Below are 21717 nucleotides of genomic sequence, written 5' to 3' on the forward strand. Positions count from 1 at the left end.
AGTTAATTTCTAATATCTTAAAATATTCTAAGCTTTTCAGTGTTTTCACTTGTTTTATTTGGCATTTGTTTTTGAAGGGTTCTTCACCCTTCACATTGTGTCTTTATTCTTTTTAGGTTTCTGGGGGAGACAAACCTTATTTGTCTCCAGACATTCTAGAGGAGAAGCACTGTGAATTCAAAGAACTTGCTCTGGACCATTTTAAGAAGACAAAAAAGATGGGTGGGAAGGATTTTAGCCTTCGTTACCAGCAGGAGCTGGAGGAGGAGATCAAGGAACTGTATGAGAACTTCTGCAAGCACAATGGTAGCAAGAATGTCTTCAGCACCTTCCGAACCCCTGCAGTGCTCTTCACAGGCATTGTGGCTTTGTACATAGCTTCAGGCCTCACTGGCGTTATTGGTCTTGAGGTGGTGGCCCAGCTGTTCAACTGTATGGTTGGCCTGCTGTTAATAGCGCTTCTCACCTGGGGGTACATCCGGTACTCTGGTCAGTATCGTGAGCTGGGCGGTGCTATCGATTCTGGTGCAGCGTATGTATTAGAGCAGGTAAGTGGTGCCAGCTGAGCAGGCTGACGGTTGATAAAGGACAGATATTTGTGCTTTGATTGTAAAATGTCTCCGTTTGGAAGAGTTCAATAGTGAAAGAAGGCATGAGAAACTTACCCTGGCCATTTTTTTTTTTTTTTCTAATAGGCCTTACGTTTTATTATCCTTCTTTAGGATATTAATGTTTATTTGTAATATTTTGTTTCCACGCTTAAAAACTGCTCTTTAGTGCAAAAAAATTTCCAACGTACATATGTTGTGTTCTTCATGGGAAACTTTTAACTGCGTGTTCATCAGACATAATTCCTGTGTGAGTCTCTCCCCCATCCAAGGTTAGTTTGCCTCACTGAAAGTCACAAGCTTTGAAAAATATGAACCTTAACAAACTGTTCTATTTTGAGACCTACTAAAGGATGGCGTGTCTTTCACTTAAATCATTCAGTAAGCCAGTGGCTTTTGACATTGACATGATCTCTAGGTTTATAGATCCTTGAGACTCAGCTTTCTCTTTCTGAGTAGCAGGAACATATCAGTTAAGTTAGAAGCTTGTGGTAAAGCCAGGAGAGCTGCCCACCCCATTCCAGTAAGGTAGCAAAGGCTCAGCTGATGGACTCTCTGGGGAGTTAGCAGCTGCCGCAGGCTCCCCGACCCCTGCATTTTCATTCCCTTATTTTCTATAATAACATAGTAACAATGTAGACAGAGATTTTCGAAAGTTTGTCTCCAATGGCTTACTCTTTTGATGCTGTGCTGTATTTTATTAACTGACATGTTGAATAAATGGACTTTTGCAGGCCACTTCTCACATTGGTAATTCCACTCAGGCTGCTGTGAGGGATGCAGTTGTTGGGAGACCATCCTTGGATAAAAAAGTTCAGTAGCATCTTAACAAGAGGATCCAACAAGACCCCGGCCAGCCCCTTCTGATTTCTGGGCTTCTGCCACGGCCACAGGTGCAGGTGCCAAGGAACGCAGACCTGGGACCATCTGGAAAGAGCTGAAACACAGCACTAATAAACGAACAGACATTTCCTGTGGTTTCAAATTCTTAAACACACTTCCATTTCTCTTGGAAACATTTCTTTTCCTTGCTGGTATAGATCCAAGCCTATGTCTGTCTTCTTATTACTCTCTGCTTTGTGCACTTTATGGGGAAAAAGCTAAAAGAAAAAATGGAAATGCGGTTTTGTCCTTTATGTGCCATTTAGTGCCTTTTAAGGTTGAATCCATGCTTTTGAGGACATAATAGGGAGGGGATTGAGGATAACCACATGAAAGATGCTGTTTTGGTGAATTATCAGTTCTTTTGTACCTTAGTCTTTTGAAAAGGATTTTTTTTTTAAAGTTTACAAAACTTGCAAAAGCTTCAGAACTAAAGACTGACTAAAAATGATGCCATTACACTTTTAAAGTCTTATAATATTAGAGAATTGTTTTTGCCACATAGTATGGAAAAATTATATCGTATTTAACTCTACCGTACACTGAAATTTAAGGTCTGTTTCCTGACAGGCTGGCAGTTTTGTTAGAACATACTCTTTTTTTTTTTTTTTTTTTTTTTGCCTTCCTTCATTCCTATAGCTTCTTTCTAGAAAAGAGACAAATATGGCTTGAGAAACCAGAGCAGCTTGTAATAAAAGGAATGAGCTTTCATACTTTAAGAAGAAAGCTTGAGTTTAAATGAACCATGTGACCTCTGATAAGTCATTTGAACTTGTGCCTTGGTCAGATTCACTGATTGTAGGTTTATATACATATATGTATTATACATAACTCACACACAATTGTCACTTGAGAGTTTTTGTTTTTTAGAGTTCTGTATGAAAACAGAACTTTATCAAGGATTAGAGGAAAGACATTTACCAAACATAACTGCCTTTAACTGGCATCCTGTTTCATGTGGTTTAGCAGTAAATCAGGTCTTTATCCACAATGTTTATTTGCATTCTCCTATTCACTGTCTAATGTTTTTAATAATGGAGCTAAAACTGTCAGTTTTATTGAATCATCCTTTTAACTTTATACATGACTAGTCTGGTAGCTTTAAAATAGCTTTGGCTTAGTAAGGACCAAAGTCCCACCCAAATATGGACATATAATATCTAGAAGTATCTAAGAATTCTTCATTTACCTTGATCATGTGATAAAAAACTTTATCAGTTGCCTTTTCCTTTGGTTTTATAATGGTGAATTGTTGTGGATTTTAAAACTTCATAAAACTTGCCTGCAGGTATTTATATAAACATTCAGGTATGTGAGCCTTAATTCTTAAGATAATTTAACTTTTGCTGTGGGAGGTAGGGAGGTTTAGGCAAATTCTAAGGGTAAATTCTTTATACGTGAAGTATGAATGGAAGGTAGAAAAAGTCTCTTCTAGCATGTAATCTCTGTCAAAGAATATTTCTCTTGACTGTTTTAACACTTTACCACTCAAGTATTTTTACAAGTTCTGAATTAATTCCAAGTGTTTTATGTGTTTTTTCATATTTACATACCATCTTCCTGAAGCTCTTGCTGTTTTATTCAGCTGTGGTTAAATTCTAGAAGAATTCCAGCTTGTCCTAAAAGCTGTTTACTTGCATATCAGTGATACTTAGCTTTATTATCAATAAATTAAAAACTTAGTTTTGAAATTTTGGTGCATTTTCAGGTGGCCTCTCATCTTCCTGAAGGTTGATACTTATTTGCTAAAGGCCTTACAGATGTTGAGATACTTAGCTTTTAATGCATTTGTATAAGCACATTTATAGATTTCAGAAAAATTGTCTAGAATTATCCTACTTTTAATGGTGAGAAAGGATGCTGTGTTTAAATTTTATTTTAATACTAAAATATTAGATTTTTTAAAATAAAAAATATATGATGTATGATTTAATGAAATCTTAGAATTTAGTTACTGTTTAAATCCACCATTTCTGTTTTGATCTTAAAGGAATAACTTTGTTTAATTACCCTGGGGAACCCTTATTTTTTTGTCTTTATCAGTTAACTTATTCTTCCTCTGGAAATTGTTTATAATATTTTCTCAGTGAGGATTTTTATGGTTTCCTTTGGCCTCTTTTTTTTTTTTAACAGAAAATTGATGATTTTATGTCAGCTTTTCCAATAAAAGGTACATTCTCATTGCTGGCTATAAATTGTCTTGGGGAGGTTTATAACCAGGTTGAAAAGAATGTCTTTTACCCCTTACCTTCCCTCAGCCGTTAGTTTGTGGGTCAGGGACATTACTTAGGACTAAGTTTTTGCTTGGTGTTTGTTGCTCTGCCACTCCTGCCTTTCCGTGCAAGCATTTTTAATTTGCACATTCCTAACAGTATATGGGGCACATTCCTATTAACATATAAAAGGTTTTCAGAATTTTCTATGAAAATACTTCATTTTAGGAGAGGTTAAATATTGTTAAGTTTTTTGTTTTCTTAATACTTCCAGTTAGCTTCTAAGTAAAAATAATAGAATCAAAATTTTGATTGTTTCACTGAGGTGTGTAGACAAAATGAGGGAAAACTCTCATGTATGGTGATAAAACATCCGTAAAGTCATAGCCTTATTTTGGCGGTGTACCAAGAGATCTGTTTTCCCGCAGAGGTTTATATAGTAACAGCTACTTCATACTTGGTAGAGTTGCCTGTGAGTATTGTTTTTGTTTTACCTGGTTTTTCTTTTTTTTTTCTCCTTCATGAAGTAAAATGCTTTATGCGAACAAACAGACAAACTGCCTTGTACTGGCAGTGCGTTTCTTTAACAGGTCATACCCAGCGTTCCACCTGGCTTATGAAAATGGTGTCTTGGATAGGGTGAGTTTGGATGAGTGTGTGTGTATGTTTGAGTTACAGAGAAATTAAGTAGTTGATTTAAGTCCAGGCAAAAGCGATTAAAAAAGTTTTATTTTTCCCTAGAGTATTTTTTTTAAAATAATGTAAACTTACATGGACATCTGCATAGAGCTATTGAAATGTAATTTAGGATTATTTAGGATGGCTGCCATCTAAGGTCGCAAACATGGGCTGCATCATTCTGGCTTACCTTTAGATCCAACAAAATTTTAGTCAAGAATAAGGGCATGATGAAGACAAGCTTCAGTTCCTAAAACACAAACTGTTTGTGTAGGTGGTGTTTTAAAATGACATTCAAAAGCCCATTTGTAAGAGACCATTTTGCATTTGAATCGTTTTCCTTCTGTTAAGTCCTGTTGTACCTATGTTTTGGATAGTGGTTCTCCTCTACCTTGAAGTGCATAAAACTTACCCCTGGGAGGCATATTTAAAGAAATTCAAATTCCCAGCTTTATACCCAGGGATTGCCTCAGTGTGTCTGGGTCTGGGTTGTGGCCCTGGAATCACCACTTTTAAAAACAGCATCACAGGTGGTTCAGAGACCACAGCGAGAGAGACTGCTTGGAGGGATGGGAAAGTGCAATTCAGTATTGTCTGGAGGCAAGTGGATGGCTTTTGCCTGAGGTTCAGAATAGGTGGTCTACTGCCAGATACAATCACTGAGAGTTTACAGTGTTCAGAGTAATAAGGATGCCTTTAGTCTAGAGGATTATCTAAACTCTGTGAAAATGTTTTTCTAAATTAGGAAGTCCTAGTGCCTTCTCTGAGAGATGAATGTACAAGTATCCTATTTACTACCGGGTGTAATTAGGATTTTTAAAAAAAAAACTATTTTGAAAGTTGTTTTTCTTTTAAAAAAACAAAGTTCAGCACTGTGACTTTGAACCTCTAAATCTTTTATGCACAGAAAACCTTAAGCCTAAGTAAAAATGAACAAAAAGGAAGGAGAAGATCATAACTGTGAAAATTAGCCACAAAATAGCCCTTACCAGGGACTTTCAAGATAGATGTAAGGGCAGAAAGATTTTAGAAGAAATTTTTCTTCCTGGGAAAGGCATTTCAGGTGCCAGAACTAAGATTTAAATGTAGTGTTTTATGACCAAGGGAAGGCGGCATTTGATTCCCGAAGTTTCCAATTTTGATGAATAAATGCTATCATGGACTTAAGCCTTAAAGGAGTTAATATTAATTTTGAGCATATATAGAATTTCCTTTCTGATTTCTTTTTCTTCAAAAAAAAATGTTCAAAGCACTTTCTTTCTCCTAGACCCTTTTTGAATGGCTTTAAAATTTAATATACTTATTAAAAAGTGCAATGGATTAGATTATGCTATTAGTATATTAAAAGCTTGTTTCTGTTTCTTAGTTTTAAGGTCATTTAATGGAATAAAGATCACAGCACCATGTTACTTGTGTTTCTTCTTTCTCTGTTCTTTCACATGGGAGGATCTGTGAAGTACATTTGGGCTTGGCAAAGCTAATAGGATCTCTAAGGGGATGAAAACTTGGGTCAAAGGCGCAGTGGTCATGCGGTTTGAGTGAGTCAGCTTTCTCTGTCCTGCAAAACAATACTGAACTAGTATCTTACTAGCATAATGCTGGAGCAGGCTGTGCTGTGGGAGGTATTGGGTAAAATGGAGCTAACTGGTTAATGGTTCCTTGTTGGGAGTGGGGTGAGGTAAAGAAAGCTCTATTGAAAGCTTTCCCTTTCACTGACGACCTTGGAGGCAGTGGGGAAGTTGGTTTGAACTTCTCAAATATTGACTAATCACTTTACATACCCAATTTAGCCCTACAATAAAAAGATTTATTTCCTAGTTTGAAACATACACTGGGTGGGGTCAGTAGCCTCCATCCCTCCATCCATCCATCCATCCCTGATCGTACCAGGCTGGGTGTTGCACTGAGTTCATCGCAGTTTAGTAGGGAAGGGGCAAACTCACAAGTAGATGAGATACGAAGAGTATGGGGAGTGATGATTCCTCCATCAGCGTAGGCTGGCTGGAAGGAAGGACCAGGGTGGGAAAAGTGGTCGTGGGGGGGGGAGACGTCAAGCAAACTGTGGCTTGTCTTTGGTGCATTGGCCTTGTTGCCTTTGATGACCGTAAACAGTTTGCCAAAGATAAGTCCAACTCTAACTAGCTTAATAACTAAAAAAATAGAATTGTAACTATGAAAAAGTTTCTTATAATTGGCTGTCTAGAAGTTAAGCTAGCATGAGGCCCTGGAAGAACTCAAATGTCAACAGGACTGTTATCTCCTGTATGCAGTGGCTGCATTATTTGCTCTTGCAGGTAGATCTCCATGCTGCCGGGGAGGGCAGGAACACATGGCTCCAGGCTTATTCATCTCTTTTAAGTCCCCAGAGGAAAGAGGCTTTTTGACCCACTGCCTATTCAAAAATGTGTATTTATGTGTGTGTGTATATATATATATATTATATATATATATATATACACACACACACACACCTCCATCCTAGAGAAAGATTCTGACTGGTCTCTGGCTTGGGTCATATGCTCCTTCCAGGGCCACTGCCTAACCTGAGGGCTGGGGCATGATAACCAGCCATATGTAGGTCACATGTGTCCCTACTCGGGGTGATGGGGGTACTGTGATTGGCGGCTCCACCAGAACTACATGGAGTCACCAGATGAGAGACTGCTGGACAAAAACGAATGTCCACTGCAGTTTTCAGTTCCCCAGACTGGCCATTTCACAAGCTAGTGGAACGAGAGCCTGCAACGTCTCGGGAATGTGCTTTTAAGGGGAAATAGACGTGGTGATGCGCATTCATGCAGTGGAAGCTCCTCAGGGCCTCTCGAGGGGTTTATTCTCACCTCTTCAGTAGGGTTTGAGGGGTTGCAGAGATAGGCAATTCACAAGGAAGTTATACTTCACTTTCCTTTCACAAAAGCCTGATTTTTCCAGCCAGGACGAACTGTCAAAATTGGTATATTCACAAAGCCTGCCCAGAGTGGCCTGGATACACGTAAAAAGCCTGCATTCGCTTGGCCGACGGAGCACCTTTCCCCTGAGGGGTGCTCCAGGTTTGAGCTGCTGTTCAGCGTCAGAGCCCTCATGTTATCGTGAAATGCTCCCGCTGTGGATTCTGCTCCCTTAGATGCGGTTTGCTGCCCACTCTTCCTACCCCCTCCCTTTCCTCTTGGCCTGGCCTTGATACTCGTCCCCGCCCCCCACCTGCTCAGAATCCCACAGGGTCTCTTAGGCCTGCTCGGCATTTAGCCTTTTGCCGTTTCCTCCCACTTCCTCAGTTACTTCTTCCTCAGAGGCAGCACAACAATGGATCTCATGGAGGAGGAGAACCATCAGAAGGCAGAGAATGGAGAGATTGCAAATAATTAAAAAGTAATATTTTCCACCTGTCACAAGAAGAGTAACGGGGCTACACAGCTGGTTGCAGAAAAGACTGGAGGCTTCGTAGGCAGATAGCAGTTTGATCCTGGCTGTTTTGATCTTGGCTCTCCACCCAAATCGTTGTTTTGGACTTGGAATGGGGCTTAAGGGCAGACTATCTTGCTGAGGATGGTGGTGGCATCACATGGTATCTTCTCTTGGGGGTTTTCTTACACAGCTCCACTTTTGAGAGCTGTGTGAAAGGTCAAAATCACTTCCTTGACATCCCCGCCCCTCAGTGTTCTTTTTATTTTGTTTTTCCTGGCAGAGCAACAGGAAAAAAAAAAAAAAAAAAAAAAGGGGGGGAGGGAGGAAGGAAGGAAGGAAGAATAAGAAAGTAAAGGAAGTGACATCTGGGCAATACTGAAAGCAGAGAGTAAGAAGAGGCAGAATCTGTGGTTTCCTCAAAGCTGAACCTTTCCATCCCGGGTTTGACTGCCTTACAGGTAGTCTCTTGCTCCATACACATAACAGCTTGTTGCGTGAGTAGTAATACACATAAAGCTCTGGTGTTTATTTTCAGCGCCTCTTGCCGGGAAGCTGGTGAGGAACGTGATGTTGATGAGCACGTTCCTTCTTGCTGTTAACAACAGCCAACGGGTCCCGAGTAAGAACTTGCCCCGTGCCAGACATAAGCCTCATTTCATCTGCTGCTTTCCCTTTGGGGAATGTATTTTTTTATATTATCTTTTTTTTTTTATAAATTTACTTATTCATTTATTTACTTTTGGCTGTGTTGGGTCTTCGTTTCTGTGCGAGGGCTTTCTCTAGTTGTGGCGAGCGGGGGCCACTCTTCATCGCGGTGCGCGGGCCTCTCACTGTCGCGGCCTCTCTTGCTGCGGAGCACAGGCTCCAGACGCACAGAGCTCAGTATTTGTGGCTCACGGGCCCAGTTGCTCCGTGGCACGTGGGATCTTCCCAGACCAGGGCTCGAACCCGTGTCCCCTGCATTGGCAGGCAGACTCTCAACCACTGCGCCACCAGGGAAACCCTATATTATCTTATATATTGTACAATATCATCACCCCTCCACTGGCAGATGAACAAACAGGCTGAGAGAGGGAAGGGTGCCCTGGACCCTGTAGGTAGCCAGGGACAGGATTTGGCCCACGCGTCCTGATTCCAAGCTCAGTGCCGGCGGGACGGAGCAGGAAAATACAGATGAAGAGGAGCTGCTTCTACCCTTTAGGAGTCACAGACCACTGCACAGGAAGGGCCTGTCTTTGGTCACTCGTTCACTCATTGATTCATTGATCCATTCATTCATTCATGGAATACCTGCTGTGTACCAGGTGGGTGCCAGGTTTTGGGGATATCTAATGGCTTAAGACCCAATAGTTAAAAGTACTTTCTCTCTGGTATGCCCTTGCCTTTAAATGGCTTTAAAGCTTAATATACAGTAGTCCCCCCTTTTCCTAGGGGCATATGTTCCAAGGCCCCCAGCAGATGTCTGAAACCGTAGGAAGTACGCAACCGTTAAGATAGTACCCGCTTATCCACAGTGTTGTCTCCTTGTTTGTTACCCAGCGGACTGCAGAAAAAGAAACCGCGGATAACGGGGGCCTATTGTAGTTTTAAACTACAGTATAAGCCCACTGGCGTGGAGGAAATGAGCAGATTGATGACACTCCAGTGTGATGTGTATACAAGATCTTAAGTTGAGCGGGCCGCAGCGCGTGCGTAGCCGAGGTGAGGAGGCGGCGGCCCTGCGCTGGGTTCTGGAGGCGCCTCCGCGCAGGGGAGGGTGTGCTGAGAGGCTTCGGGGTGAGCGGGGAGCGTCCTGGTATGTCTGGTATGTCTGCCCCAGAGGCTGGAGCAGGCTGTCACTGTCGCCGGGGCAGGGAGCTCTGCGAGGCTCTAATTAGTCAGTCTCACGGGGAGGGGCCAGTTGACCTCACGCTGGCCTGGACTCTGCGGCCATTTAGCCGGTTCCCTTTTCAGTGGAGGCCGCGCTGCATTCCAAGTCCTCGAGGTTGGGGGAGCGGTACTTCCCGGAACTTGAGGAAGGGTGAGACGCTTGCGGGGGCTCTCAGGTGTTACAGGCTGTGGTGGGGGATGGAGAGCTTGGGTGAGGCGAGAGTAAACAAGTTAGGGAGCCGCTGAGGGCAGCGGCCGGGGACGGAGGGCCCGGCGCGAGGGCGGCCCCGCTGACTGTCTGGGGGCGCAGCGCGCCCTGGTAGGTGACACGGCTCGCGCTCCCCCCCGCTGCGTCGCCCGGCTCTCCGGTATCAGGTGTACCTCCCTGGCCCCTGCAAGGGATTCATCCGTTCACGGCCAAGTGCAGGGGCAGGGAGGGGGCCGGCGAGGAATTCGCAGGGAGTGAGCCCGTTGTTCTCGGAGGGGTTAGAGACCAACCGGGCACGGTCTCCCCCGCCAGAAGCCACAGTCCCCTGGGGTCTTGGGGACTCTGTTTCCTGCTACTGACAATGAATCCCTGCTCTCCCGCTGCCTCAGGCGTTTACTCAGCTGATAAAGCCAACTCCAGCGTGAAATTGAGGGCCTCCATTACCGAAGGAGATGCGCGCGCCCGTGGTAAGTTGAGGGGGGGCGAATGGGCTGGGAGTGGGGGCCGTGTTTCGGTGGGTCTGAGTCATCACTTACGAGAGAGAGGGTCCTTGAGGATGTGGCCTCCACATGTGGTTGCCCCACTGGCGGGTGGGCATCAGGTGTGAGATGCGCGTCGGTGGGTATCCGTTGGAGTTGTCTCAGTGTGAGTAACTGTGTGGGCGGGTTGGGAGGCCGCCCTGCCTGAAACAGGCCCCCGGGAGCGGGGAGGCAGCAAGGAGAGATTTGCCCCGCCAAGGTCCTGTGCTGCCTTCCCGAGTCAGACCAGAACACCTGGGTGGGCTCCTGGGGCTGAGTGTCTGGGGCTGCACCTGCTGCCCCCCGAGCCTGGGTCTGACAACAGGTGATTCTTCCGGCCTCAGCTGATGCACCTCATGACCAGCCCTGCCAGCAAGTTCCCAACTCTCACTTTTCCTATGGTTCAGAAATCATAAAGGTGCTTAGCAAATGCTTCCTTTCAGCCTAGCTGGACCTGCTCCAGAGAGGTTCTGAGCCCGGCTTTTGAGGTAGACTCGCCCCGGGACCGTGTTCCTGCTGAGCACCTAGCTGTGGCACTTTGACCAAGTTTCAAATCAACTCTCTTCCCCAGAGTGAGGATTATACGACTTAATACTTATGAAGTGCTCAGAACAGTGCTTCACACACGTATTATGTGCTCAACTGTAGTTCATTGTTATTATGATTATGATTTAATCCATGTAAAGGGCTTAGCACAGTGCCTGGTATTAGGGTGTACCTGGAATATTTGATGTCTGGAGTGGTCATTTGAAAACATCCTCTCCGTTAACTAGCAACATTATTTTCAGTAATAATCATGAAATGAATAGTAATAATGGCCAGAAAAGAAACACAGTCAAGTTTCTTCTGTTGAGCTTTGTATATGAAATCATGCCAGTGAAAATATAAAAACTGAAAAATAAAGTAGGTGTTATAGAGAAAAATAGAAGTAATGGTTAACTAGCTTTTAATTGCATTAGTGTATTTTTGAAGAAAACGTATTCTTACATATAGGTTGGTCACAGTAGTGAATAATAATGCCATTACAGTTTCTGTTTTAACTTTAGTTTCTGAAAAGTTGTCCTTGACTTTGACAAAATTGATCTTCTTTGTATATTCATGTTCAACACTCAGTAGAGCTAGATTTGTCCATTTATCTTTATTCACAGTTGAAGAACACTTTTTAAATTTATTTATTAAAAATTTTTTTATTGAAGTATAGTTGATTCACAATGTTGTGTTACTTTTTGCTGTACAGCAAAGTGAATCAATTATACATATACATATATCCACTGTTTAGATTCTTTTCCTATATAGGTCATTACAGAGTATTGAGTAGAGTTCCCTGTGCTACACAGTAGGTCCTTATTAGTTATCTATTTTATATATAGTAGTGTGTATATGTCGAGAAGACACTTTTTATTAATTTTAATTTCAAAAGCTTCTCTCATATGAAACAACAGATATACAAATTGGAAAAACCTTAAACATTAGGATAAGTTTGTCAGAAATTCATAAAAATCCCATTTCCTAATAAATTGGAGAAATTGCAACGCTGCCTATGTCTTAAAAAAATTAATTCTAATGGCTTCTATGTTTTATTTATTTTTGCTGATCTCTAGATATCTCTCTCTCTCTTTTTTTTTTGGCCACACCACATGGCTTATGGGATCTTAGTTCCCAAACCAGGGATTGGACTGGGTCCTCGGCAGTGCGAGTGTGGAGTCCCAATCCCTGGACCACCAGGGATTCCTGATTTTTTTAATTTATTTTATTGGAGTATAGTTGACTACAATGTGTGAATTTCCGCTGTACAGCACAGTGATTCAGTTATACACATATATACATTCTTTTTCATATTCTTTTCCATTATAGTTGATCACAGGATATTGAATATAGTTCCCTGTGCTATACAGTAGGACATTTGTTGTTTATCCATTCTAGTGGCTTTGTTTTTATTTTGATTTTTTATTATTATTTTTTAAAACATTTATTTATTTATTTGGCTATGCCGGGTCTTAGTTGCCACGTGCGGGATCTAGTTCCCTGACCAGGGGTCTAACCCGGGCCCCCTGCATTGGGAGCATGGAGTCTTAACCCTGGACCAGCAGGGAAGTCCTCATTCTAGTGGCTTTTAAATATATCCACATTTAAAACATTTTCACTGAAACATATTCACCAGAAAATTCATTGTAAGTTTTTATCTTATTTGGCAAAATTCTCCCCAGTTTTTCTTCCTTGGCAAAAATCAGAGAAAATGGCCGAATGATGGTAAACTTTGACATTTATTTAATCCATTGCTTTAGAATGAGAGTCTAGTTCTTGGTGAAGTTGATCCAGACTTTCAAACACTTCTCTTTCAAACACTTTTCTTCTGGCACTGGGAGAGCAGACTCTTGTCTTCTGTTTAAACACAGGAAAATGTAGGATCACAGGGGTTGGTGGCCCAAACTGTGCTGAAAGTGAACTTGAACCATTCCGAGCCATTCAGAACTTACTGTTGGAACAGACACATGTAGCTGAGTCTGTGTATGTTGGGGGTTGACTGTATAGCTGGGTGTTCTCTGATTAAACTTCCATGTAGAAGACTAAAAGAATAAGAAATGAAAGTGTGCTAATTTAAAGCTCACATATATATATATTTTTTAAAATAAATTTATTTACTTATTTATTTATGGCTGCGTTGGGTCTTTGTTGCTGCGCGTGGCTTTCTCTAATTGCGTTGAGTGGGGGCTACTCTTTGCTGCGGTGCGCGGGCTTCTCATTGCGGTGGCTTCTCTTGTTGCAGAGCATGGGCTCTAGGTGTGCGGGCTTCAGTAGTTGTGGCACATGGGCTCAGTAGTTGCGGCATGTGGACTTCAGTAGTTGTGGCTCGGAGGCTCTAGAGCGCAGTCTCAGTAGTTGTGGCACACGGGCTTAGTTGCTCTGCGGTATGTGGGATCTTCCTGGACCAGGGCTTGAACCCATGTCCCCTGCATCGGCAGGCGGATTCTTAACCACTGCGCCACCAGGGAAGTCCCTATATTATTAACTCTCAACAGGAGGTGCATGAGTTAGAACTTAGACCAATATCACTGATATTGTTTAAAAGTGTTGGCACACGGTGATAGTAAACAGCAGACTGATTTTTGGTGTGTCTTATCATGGTTTTAAAATTCTCTATGGACAACTCTCCCCTATTTGTCTGCGCCCAGAGGATTCGGCTCTCACTCTCCCACTCTGGGTGTGCCACTGCCTGGCTCTTAGGGCTTGACAAATGTTAGTTGTTGTTAAAGCAGCTGCCTGGACCTCCCTGGGACCGAGAGGCTGTGTGTCTACCATATGGGCCCACGTTTCTCCAAGCCCTTTAGTCCAGCCCTGAGTCCTCCTGGTCAGGGCCAGCGCTGACCATTTCCCTCCCCTCTGTGTTCTAAATTTACTTAGAATTCGTGGGCCAGGAGCTTTGCCTTCCCTTCTCCACCCACCCTGCCCTTAAACCTGTGGCTTGTTGAGCAGCGGCTGCTGGGGATGTGAAGCTCCAAAGGGCATCTGAGGCTCCAGATATGCAGAAATCGATGGGCCTGCTCTGGTCTCTGACTCTAGACTCGCTTATTGACTTCTTTATGACCCTCTAGGTTTGCCTGATGATCTGACAGATCTCTGCGGGGCTAGTTAAGGTGCAAAAGGGAGGGGGCGGGGCCAGAGGCTGGGAGGGGCTTGAGGAGGAAGCAGTGTGTCCCTCTTGCCCACAGACCTCTGCTGAGAATGTTGTATGTGCCTGGCTGGTTGCTCAGTCCAGCTGGAGAGCTGGGCAGGGAAACTGATCATTCCTTCCCAGGGGCTCAGCCCAACAATTATAGTCATCGGATAAACGGGGCTGCGGCTGATAAACACTCTGCCCTGGAGTCTGGGGGAGGCACTGAGGAGGTGGAGCCGTGAGGGATGAGTAGGAATTTGCCAGTGGACAGTCAGGGGCATTGCAGGACTAGAGCACAGTGATGTGGAGGCAAAGCTCGCCATGGGGGTGCTGAGCAGATGTCAGTAGCTTCGTGTGAATTACTGGGTGTGGTGAAAAGAACTGGGCCTTTGGATTCAGGAAGACCTTCAGGATTCAGTGTAATCCTGGCATTGCTTCTCAGGGAGTTCTCTTGGGCCAGTTACTTCCTACATCTGAGCTGTCTTCTGGTCAGTGAAATGGGCTGCTGTAAGGATTCCCGGTAACCTGTGAAAACCCCGAGGAGTGCATGGTGACAGCGGTGGTGGTTCCCACATGAGTTCAGGGGGAGTCCTGGTTCCCGTGGGGTGAGGTTCAACATGTAGAACAGGTCTGAGGCTTGGAGGTCAAGAGCCTGGGAGGGCGAATGAGTTTTGCCTCCTTTTTCCAGGATACACATGACCTTTGGGTTGCTGTGGCTGGACCTGGTACCCACTGGAGCTGCCACTGTCCCTCTCCCGGAGGCTGGCAAGGGAAGAGGTGATGTGTCAGCCTAACCCCTCCTCTACCTTCTCACTGGGCCCGAGGCTGGGGAGTCTGCCCCCCACCTCGAGTTCCCCGGACCCACCCAGCCTGGGGCACAGGGTCTCAACCCTCTAATAAGCGTTAAGGGGTTTTGCAGCTTTTCACCCCCATTATCTCACTTATTCCTCACACAGACTCTGCTGGATGGATCTTAATGGCACTGTTTTACCAGAGAACCTCAGAGAGGTTAAATGATTCTTGAAGGTCACACAGCAATAGAGCAGAGGGGCCTCACTTGCAGGTGGCCTGGGCCCTGCTTCTGACAACGCAGCCTCAGATAGACAGGATTGATGGTGGGCTCCTCAGGGGTTTCTTTTCTTTTTAAAGGCTTGGCATCAAAACTCCCAACTCTGTGCTGGAAAAGTCCCTTTTCAGCACCCTCCCTGGACTTCCGGTTTTTGAATTACATGCGTAGATGTTTTCCCCAGAGTATCAGAAATGAAGTGGGTGAGTTGAGGGATTTCCACATTCACCAGAGCGTGTGATTTGGGAACAAGGAGAACTTGCTCTCAGGCTGGGTTTCACATCCTCCATAGTGTCTCCAGCTACTCCTGGAGCTGCCTCTGACCTTCCCAAATCCAAAATAATAAAAGCACCCCCAAGAACAGTGGCAGCAAAAACTGCTGTTTACCTGTGTGCCAGGTAGTATTTGCTGAGTGCTTTATAGGTACTCATTTATTTGATCCTCAGGACAACCTCATGAATCAGGTGCTGTAATTATCCTCGTCTTAGAGCTGAGGAAACTGAGGCTGGGAGAAGTTGGGTAACGTGCCCAAGGCTATCCAGCTAGTAAGTAGCAGAGGCAGAATTTGAACCCAGGCTGTCTGGCTTCAGAGCCCACGGCTGTAATCAGTATGCAGTTTCTGAAAACCAAATGCATCCTAATTTAAATGCAGAGCACTAATGCTCATTAGCCTACTTTCTGTATTTTTTGTATGCCTGAAATATTTCATTAAAATAAAAAAATTGCAAACTTCTGATGAGGAGGCTGAATGGAGCTGAGTGTAGGCGGATTGGAATGCTTCCTTAGCGGCCTTGAATGAAAGAAAAACATTCTAGGGACTTCCCTCGTGGTCCAGTGGGTAGGACTCCACGCTCCCAGTGCAGGGGTTGGGGTTTGATCCCTGGTCAGGGAACCAGATCCCACATGCATGCCACAACTAAGAGTCCACATGCTGAAACTAAGGAGTCTGCATTGCCACAACGAAGATCCCATGTGCCGCAACTAAGTCCCGGCACAGCCAAAATAAATACATAAATAAATAGTTAAAAAAATAAATAAGTAAAATTAACTAAAAATATAGGTACCCCATTCAAAGTGAAATTAACGAAAAATAAAGAAAAACATTCTTTTTGTTTTGTTTCAACCCTTGGGTTGAAAATTCTTCTGGAAGTGCCCTTACTTTTCCATCTGGTCCTGTCCAGTGCCCACAGCGGAGGGTCTCACACTGGATCAGAGTTGCAGGAGTGAATGTGGATTAACATGCAGGGGCAGATGGTGAAATCTGCCGGAAGGCTGGCAGATTTTCCTTGTGGTGGGGATCAGGCTGTGGTTCAAGTTCCTGCTTTGCTACTTTCGGGCTGACCTAAGTGACCTCGTTCCCTTAGTGTCAGTTTCCCCACCTGCAAAGCGAGGTATGACTGCCCCTCTCTGCCTAACCCGTCTCTCCTGTGGTTCTCTGGGCTGCACAGTAGAATCACCTGGAAGCTTACAAAACTGCCAGGCCTGGGTTCCACCCCAGGGATCCTGCTTCTGACCCAACCGCAAGATCACCCCGAGGCGCCCGCACCGCTGTGCTTTTGCTCCTGTCTGCCCCGTCTCCATATTTCCCCTTTCCGGCCGCTTCCTCCCCACTGCCTCCTCTGACTGCAGGAGAGTGTGAGGGTTAAGAGTGAAGGATTTCAAAGCACCGAGCTGATCTCCCTGTGCTATGCGGCTGCTTCCCGCTAGCTATCTACTTTACATTTGGTAGTGTATGTATGTCCATGCCACTCTCTCACTTCGTCCCAGCTTACCCTTCCCCCTCCCTGTGTCCTAAAGTCCAGTCTCTACGTCTGGGTCTTTATTCCTGTCCTGCCCTTAGGTTCTTCAGAAACATTTTTTTTTTAGATTCCATATATATGGGAAAAAAAAGAGTGAAGGATTTGGGGGAATTCCCTGGTGGTCCAGTGGTTAAGACTCTGCGCTTCCACTGCAGGGGGCACGAGTTGGATCCCAGGTGGGGGAACTTACATCCCACATGCCACGAGGTGTGGCCAAACAAAACAAAAACCAAAAGTGCAGGGTTTGGGTTTGAATTCTGTGTCTACCATGTACATGCTCCCTGTCATCTTTCAAGACTTCAGCAAAATCTCAGCTGCTCCCTTTTCTAGGAGGAGGTCCTCTCCTAGTCTCTCTTATACCCATTTCAGCCGGCTTTTGCCTCCAGCTCCCAATAGGAGCTGTTCTCCTAAAGATCGACAGTGACCCTCACCCCAGACCCCTCTTCTGACCTCCAGACTCATGCATGCAGCTGCCTCCCTGCCTCTCCAGGTGGCTACCTGGTGGCTATTTCAACCCAGCGTGCCCTCCGTGTCTGCAGCCTGCCCATTCAGCCTCCCCGAAACCTTGAAGTCACGTTTCACGCCTCTCTCCTTCACACCTTACCTCATTGCAACAGCAAATCCTGTTGGCTCTGCCTTCAAAGAAACCCAGAATGCATTACTTCTCATCCCCTGCTCCCTCCATCTTGTCTGAGCCATCAACTTCTCTCTCCATCCTCCATCCTCCCCTCTTCCACTCCCCACTCCACTCCAGCCACGCTGGCCTCCGGGCTGTTCCTCTAACATACTACTACCCGGGGCCTTTGCTCAGGCTGTCGCCTCGGCCTGGGTCTTCTCAACATCTGCAGGACCCACTCTCTGCCTTCCCTGACCCCCTTTTACTATTGCAATCCCCTCCCCCTTCCCATCCCACTCCAGCCCCTTAACCCTGCCCTACCTTTTCTTTCTTTCTTTTTGTTTTTATTTGGTATCTCTTCTACTATTCTGGATGATTTACTCATTTACTAAGGCTTTAAAGAAATTAAAAAAATTCTGTCTCTCTCCTTGATGCTGAACAAAATACCTGATACCTGACTCCGTGAAGTCCAGTATCTCGGCCTTTGTTCACAGGCGTGGCCCAGGTGCCCGGCTCTGTGAACATCTGTAGAATGAATGAGCAAATGAAAGACTTCCTTGACCCTCTCAGGCAGAGGTGGGTATCCCCAATGTGAAGGGATTCTCAAGGAGTGTCGTTGACCAGTTACACCGTTTCCCTGGGGCGGGGGAGGGCGTTTGTTAAGGGCAGGGTGATTCTGCACGCATGCCAGCAACCTCCCCTCCTGTAATTTGTGCGGAGTCGGTGGACATATTTGTGATACGGCCACTTCAGTAGCCTAACAGTAGATGTAGGTGGTGGGGTATACAGATGTTTACTGAAAAATGCTTTCAATTTTGAACATTTGGAAATTCAAACTAATGTTTGAAAAATTTTCATAACAGTGTTGCGAAGCATGTTATAAACTTTCCTGTTCGTTGCAGAAAAGCTGGAAAATGCAGAAAAGTAGAAGGGAGCAACATAATCACAATAACCACGCTTAGCCCCGGCCCCCGGGGGGAATCTCGGGTAGGATGCTGGTATGCATCCTTCTAGTTTTTTGTTGTGTGTATTTATTTTGTTACATAATAGTAATTGTACGGATCACCCCAGATTGAACACACTGATGTTTGTCAAGCCTTACGTCGTTTTCTGATTCTAAAACAAATATATATGTATTTACACATTTGGAAAACTAGAACAGAATTAAAAAGAAAATTAATACCCCAAGTTTCACCACCTAGTAATAAACACTGTTTATGTTTTGGTGTATTTCCACAGTTTTCAAAAAAACATGCGTTGGTTATCTTTTTTGAACAAAATTTAAAAAAAATACCATTTCATGTAAAGCTTTTTAAATTTTTACTTTAAAAAAATTGAGTTATCGTTGATTGTAAAGCTTTTTTACTTACCATTATATTATAGACATTTCTTGTCCTTAGGTATTCCTTTAAAATATATCTTTTAAACATAACTGTATATTAGTATATAATTATGGCAATATTTAATCTTTTTGTAGGATATTTAGGTATCTAATTTTTTGCCATTAGATGTGACTTTGTGACATCTTTGATAGGCATTTCAGATTATTTCCTTAAGATCTGGTCTATAAATAGAAATTGGGTCAAAGGAGATGAATATTTTTAAGGTTAGTGATACAGATTGCCAAATTGACCTTCAGGAAAGTTGTATTTATTTATACTCCTAACAGCAGTGACTGAGGGTGCCTGCTTACCTGCATCTTTTCCTATATTTAGTATTAGTATTTTAATCTTCCCCAAAGCCAGTTTTTAATTTAATTGGATTACTAGTGAGATAGAATGTGTTTTCTTGTATTAGTGGTAATATGTATTTCTCCTTTTAAAATTATTTATTATACCCTTTCTCCACTTTATTCTATTTTGGTGTTTACTTTTTTTTTTTTTGGTGGTACGCGGGCCTCTCACTGCTGTGGCCTCTCCCGTTGCGGAGCACAGGCTCTGGACGCACAGGCTCAGCGGCCATAGCTCACGGGCCCAGCCGCTCCGTGGCATGTGGGATCCTCCCGGACCGGGGCACGAACCCGTGTCCCCTGCATCATCAGGTGGACTCTCAACCACTGTGCCACCAGGGAAGCCCGGTGTTTACATTTTTTATTGATTCATAAAAACTCCTTATGTATTAAAGCTGTCATTTTCTTCCAGTTGGTCGTGGTAGTTTGTCTGTGGTGTGTTTTCAATGCACGGAATGTTCTGGTCTGGCTCTTTTGGTTATAAGTAACCAGCAGCCCACTTAAGCTAACTCAAGTGAAAAAAGTTTATTCTAAGGACACATGTGGAGCGGTAAGGGGATTCTCTTGAAAATCTAAGTATAGGAGCTGTGTTAAGGCTGGGCCTCCCAGGGGCTGGGAGGCAGTCCAGGATCACGGTGATTCCAGGCACTCAGCAGCTGGAGTTGGTGCATCTCTCCTCTGGTGCTCCGCCACTGGTGTGACTCAGCTAACCGTTCCTGATATGCCTGCTTCCTTCTCTCCCACTGTCAACAGGGGTCTTCTACTTGGTCAGAGTGTGTGTGAGAACTCCAACCCTTGGTTTGGCCTGTGGTTCACTGGGGTCTCCCTTGCCTCCTCTTTGTCATGACTTTTCAATTTTAGCCCCTCTGCCAAAAGCTATTTTCTTTTTCATTACTTGGTTCAGATTTTTGAGAGAGAGAGAGAGAGAAAATTTGGTTGGCCCAGGTCCACTTATGGAGGATCATTGGTTGGTGACCTGCTTGGGAACCGTGCCTTTTTCTAGTCCAGCTGATGGAGGCTAGGATGAAGTGGTCACATGGTATAAAACATGGCTGCCGGGCTTCCCTGGTGGCGCAGTGGTTGAGAGTCCGCCTGCCGATGCAGGGGACATGAGTTCGTGCCCTGGTCCGGGAAGATCCCACATGCCGCGGAGCGGCTGGGCCCGTGAGCCATGGCCGCTGAGCCTGCGCTCCGCAACGGGAGAGGCCACAACAGAGAGAGGCCCGCATACCGCAAAAAAAAAAAAAAAAACATGGCTGCCTGGGTAGTCGGGATTGTGGGTGGTCATTTTCTCTTAAAAGGGAGTATGAGGGCTTCCCTGGTGGCGCAGTGGTTGAGAGTCCGCCTGCCGATGCAGGGGACACGGGTTCGTGCCCCGGTCCGGGAAGATTCCACATGCCACGGAGCGGCTGGGCCCGTGAGCCATGGCCGCTGGGCCTGTGTGTCCAGAGCCTGTGCTCCACAACGGGAGAGGCCACAGCAGTGAGAGACCCGAGTATCACCAAAAAAAAAAAAAAAAAAAAGGGAGTATGAATGTAACAGGCAATGATAGAAACTTTTAATAAGAACTGTAGCATTTTTCAATTGTAAAAACTCTCAATCTTTTACTTTATGCCTTGTTCTTTGGACTTTATCTTTAGAATTTCTTCCTCTATTCTAAGATCTGAAACATATCCATCTGTATAATTTTAAATTTTATTTTATGCTTTTATGTGTTACATTTAAGTGTTAATGATTTTTAAGCACCATTAACATGGTAATATTTACAGGCTCCAGATGGGAGATGGTTTCAAGAGGTTTTGCTGACAGATAACATCCACCTTTTTCAATTAAAAAACTGCACGTTCATCAATAAGAAGGATGTTTTCCCATCTAAAACTCTTTTAATAAAAGTTTTTATTATAAAAATAAAAGTTTTTATTATAAAAATTATAATGTTATATTATAAAAATAATAAAAGTTTTTATTATAAGAAAATAATACAGCAAAATATAAAAGTCTCTGAATCCCAACCCCCACTGGATACACTACACAACAGTTTGGTGTATTTTCCTCAGCTCATACATAGTGTGTAATACATTTTGCATGTGAATGTATAACAATGTTTTTTAAACAAAAATGGGATAATGTTTTCCAACTTACTTGTTTTGATTATTTCTATGTCTGCTTACGTAAATCCAACTTGTTCTCTCTATTGGCTGTTTGTACATATAAATATAACATAATTAATTTAGTTGGTCCTTATTCATGGTTGTTTAGGTGGTTTTTCCAGTGTGAATTGCAGAGGCCAGATATTGTTCTCCATTTGCTTGCTTAGGAAAATGGCTGTGACACAGCTCTTTGTAAACTGTGCTTTTGTGGAGAGAATAAAGACTTTTTGTTCTGAAATCCTGTGGGCGCAGAGTCTCAGCTTTGCCACTGTCATTGGCTGTGTTGTGTGGGAGAGCCATGGTTACTGTGCTCTGGAGAGT

General features: G+C 44.0%; 2 protein-coding genes across 8 annotated transcripts in view; both read left to right on the top strand.

Moving 5' to 3' along the window:
* Nucleotides 1-5781, top strand: part of ATL3 (atlastin GTPase 3) — a 49315-nt gene extending 43534 nt beyond the window's left edge. For all 4 annotated transcript variants that reach the window (XM_079930533.1, XM_079930531.1, XM_079930532.1 and 1 more), the window contains 2 exons: nucleotides 117-548; nucleotides 1343-5781. In XM_079930533.1, coding sequence (XP_079786659.1) covers nucleotides 117-548; nucleotides 1343-1429 — 519 coding nt within the window. In that variant the 3' untranslated portion in view covers nucleotides 1430-5781. The remainder of the gene's footprint in view (nucleotides 1-116; nucleotides 549-1342) is intronic.
* Nucleotides 5782-9548: 3767 nt separating this feature from the next.
* The window catches only part of LOC307190630 (phospholipase A and acyltransferase 3), a 28372-nt gene continuing 16203 nt past the window's right edge, over nucleotides 9549-21717 (top strand). Inside the window, exons 1-2 of one of the 4 annotated variants that reach the window (XM_079929910.1) lie at nucleotides 9549-9590; nucleotides 10253-10330. In XM_079929910.1, the coding sequence (XP_079786036.1) occupies nucleotides 10316-10330 (15 nt within the window). In that variant the 5' untranslated portion in view covers nucleotides 9549-9590; nucleotides 10253-10315. Of the gene's footprint in view, nucleotides 9591-9681; nucleotides 9807-9925; nucleotides 9975-10252; nucleotides 10331-21717 lie in introns of those variants that run through there. The other 3 variants (XM_079929912.1, XM_079929909.1, XM_079929911.1) reach the window with 3 other exon arrangements.

The sequence above is a fragment of the Stenella coeruleoalba genome (assembly GCF_951394435.1).
Source record: "Stenella coeruleoalba genome assembly, chromosome: 8".
Lineage (NCBI taxonomy): Eukaryota > Metazoa > Chordata > Mammalia > Artiodactyla > Delphinidae > Stenella > Stenella coeruleoalba.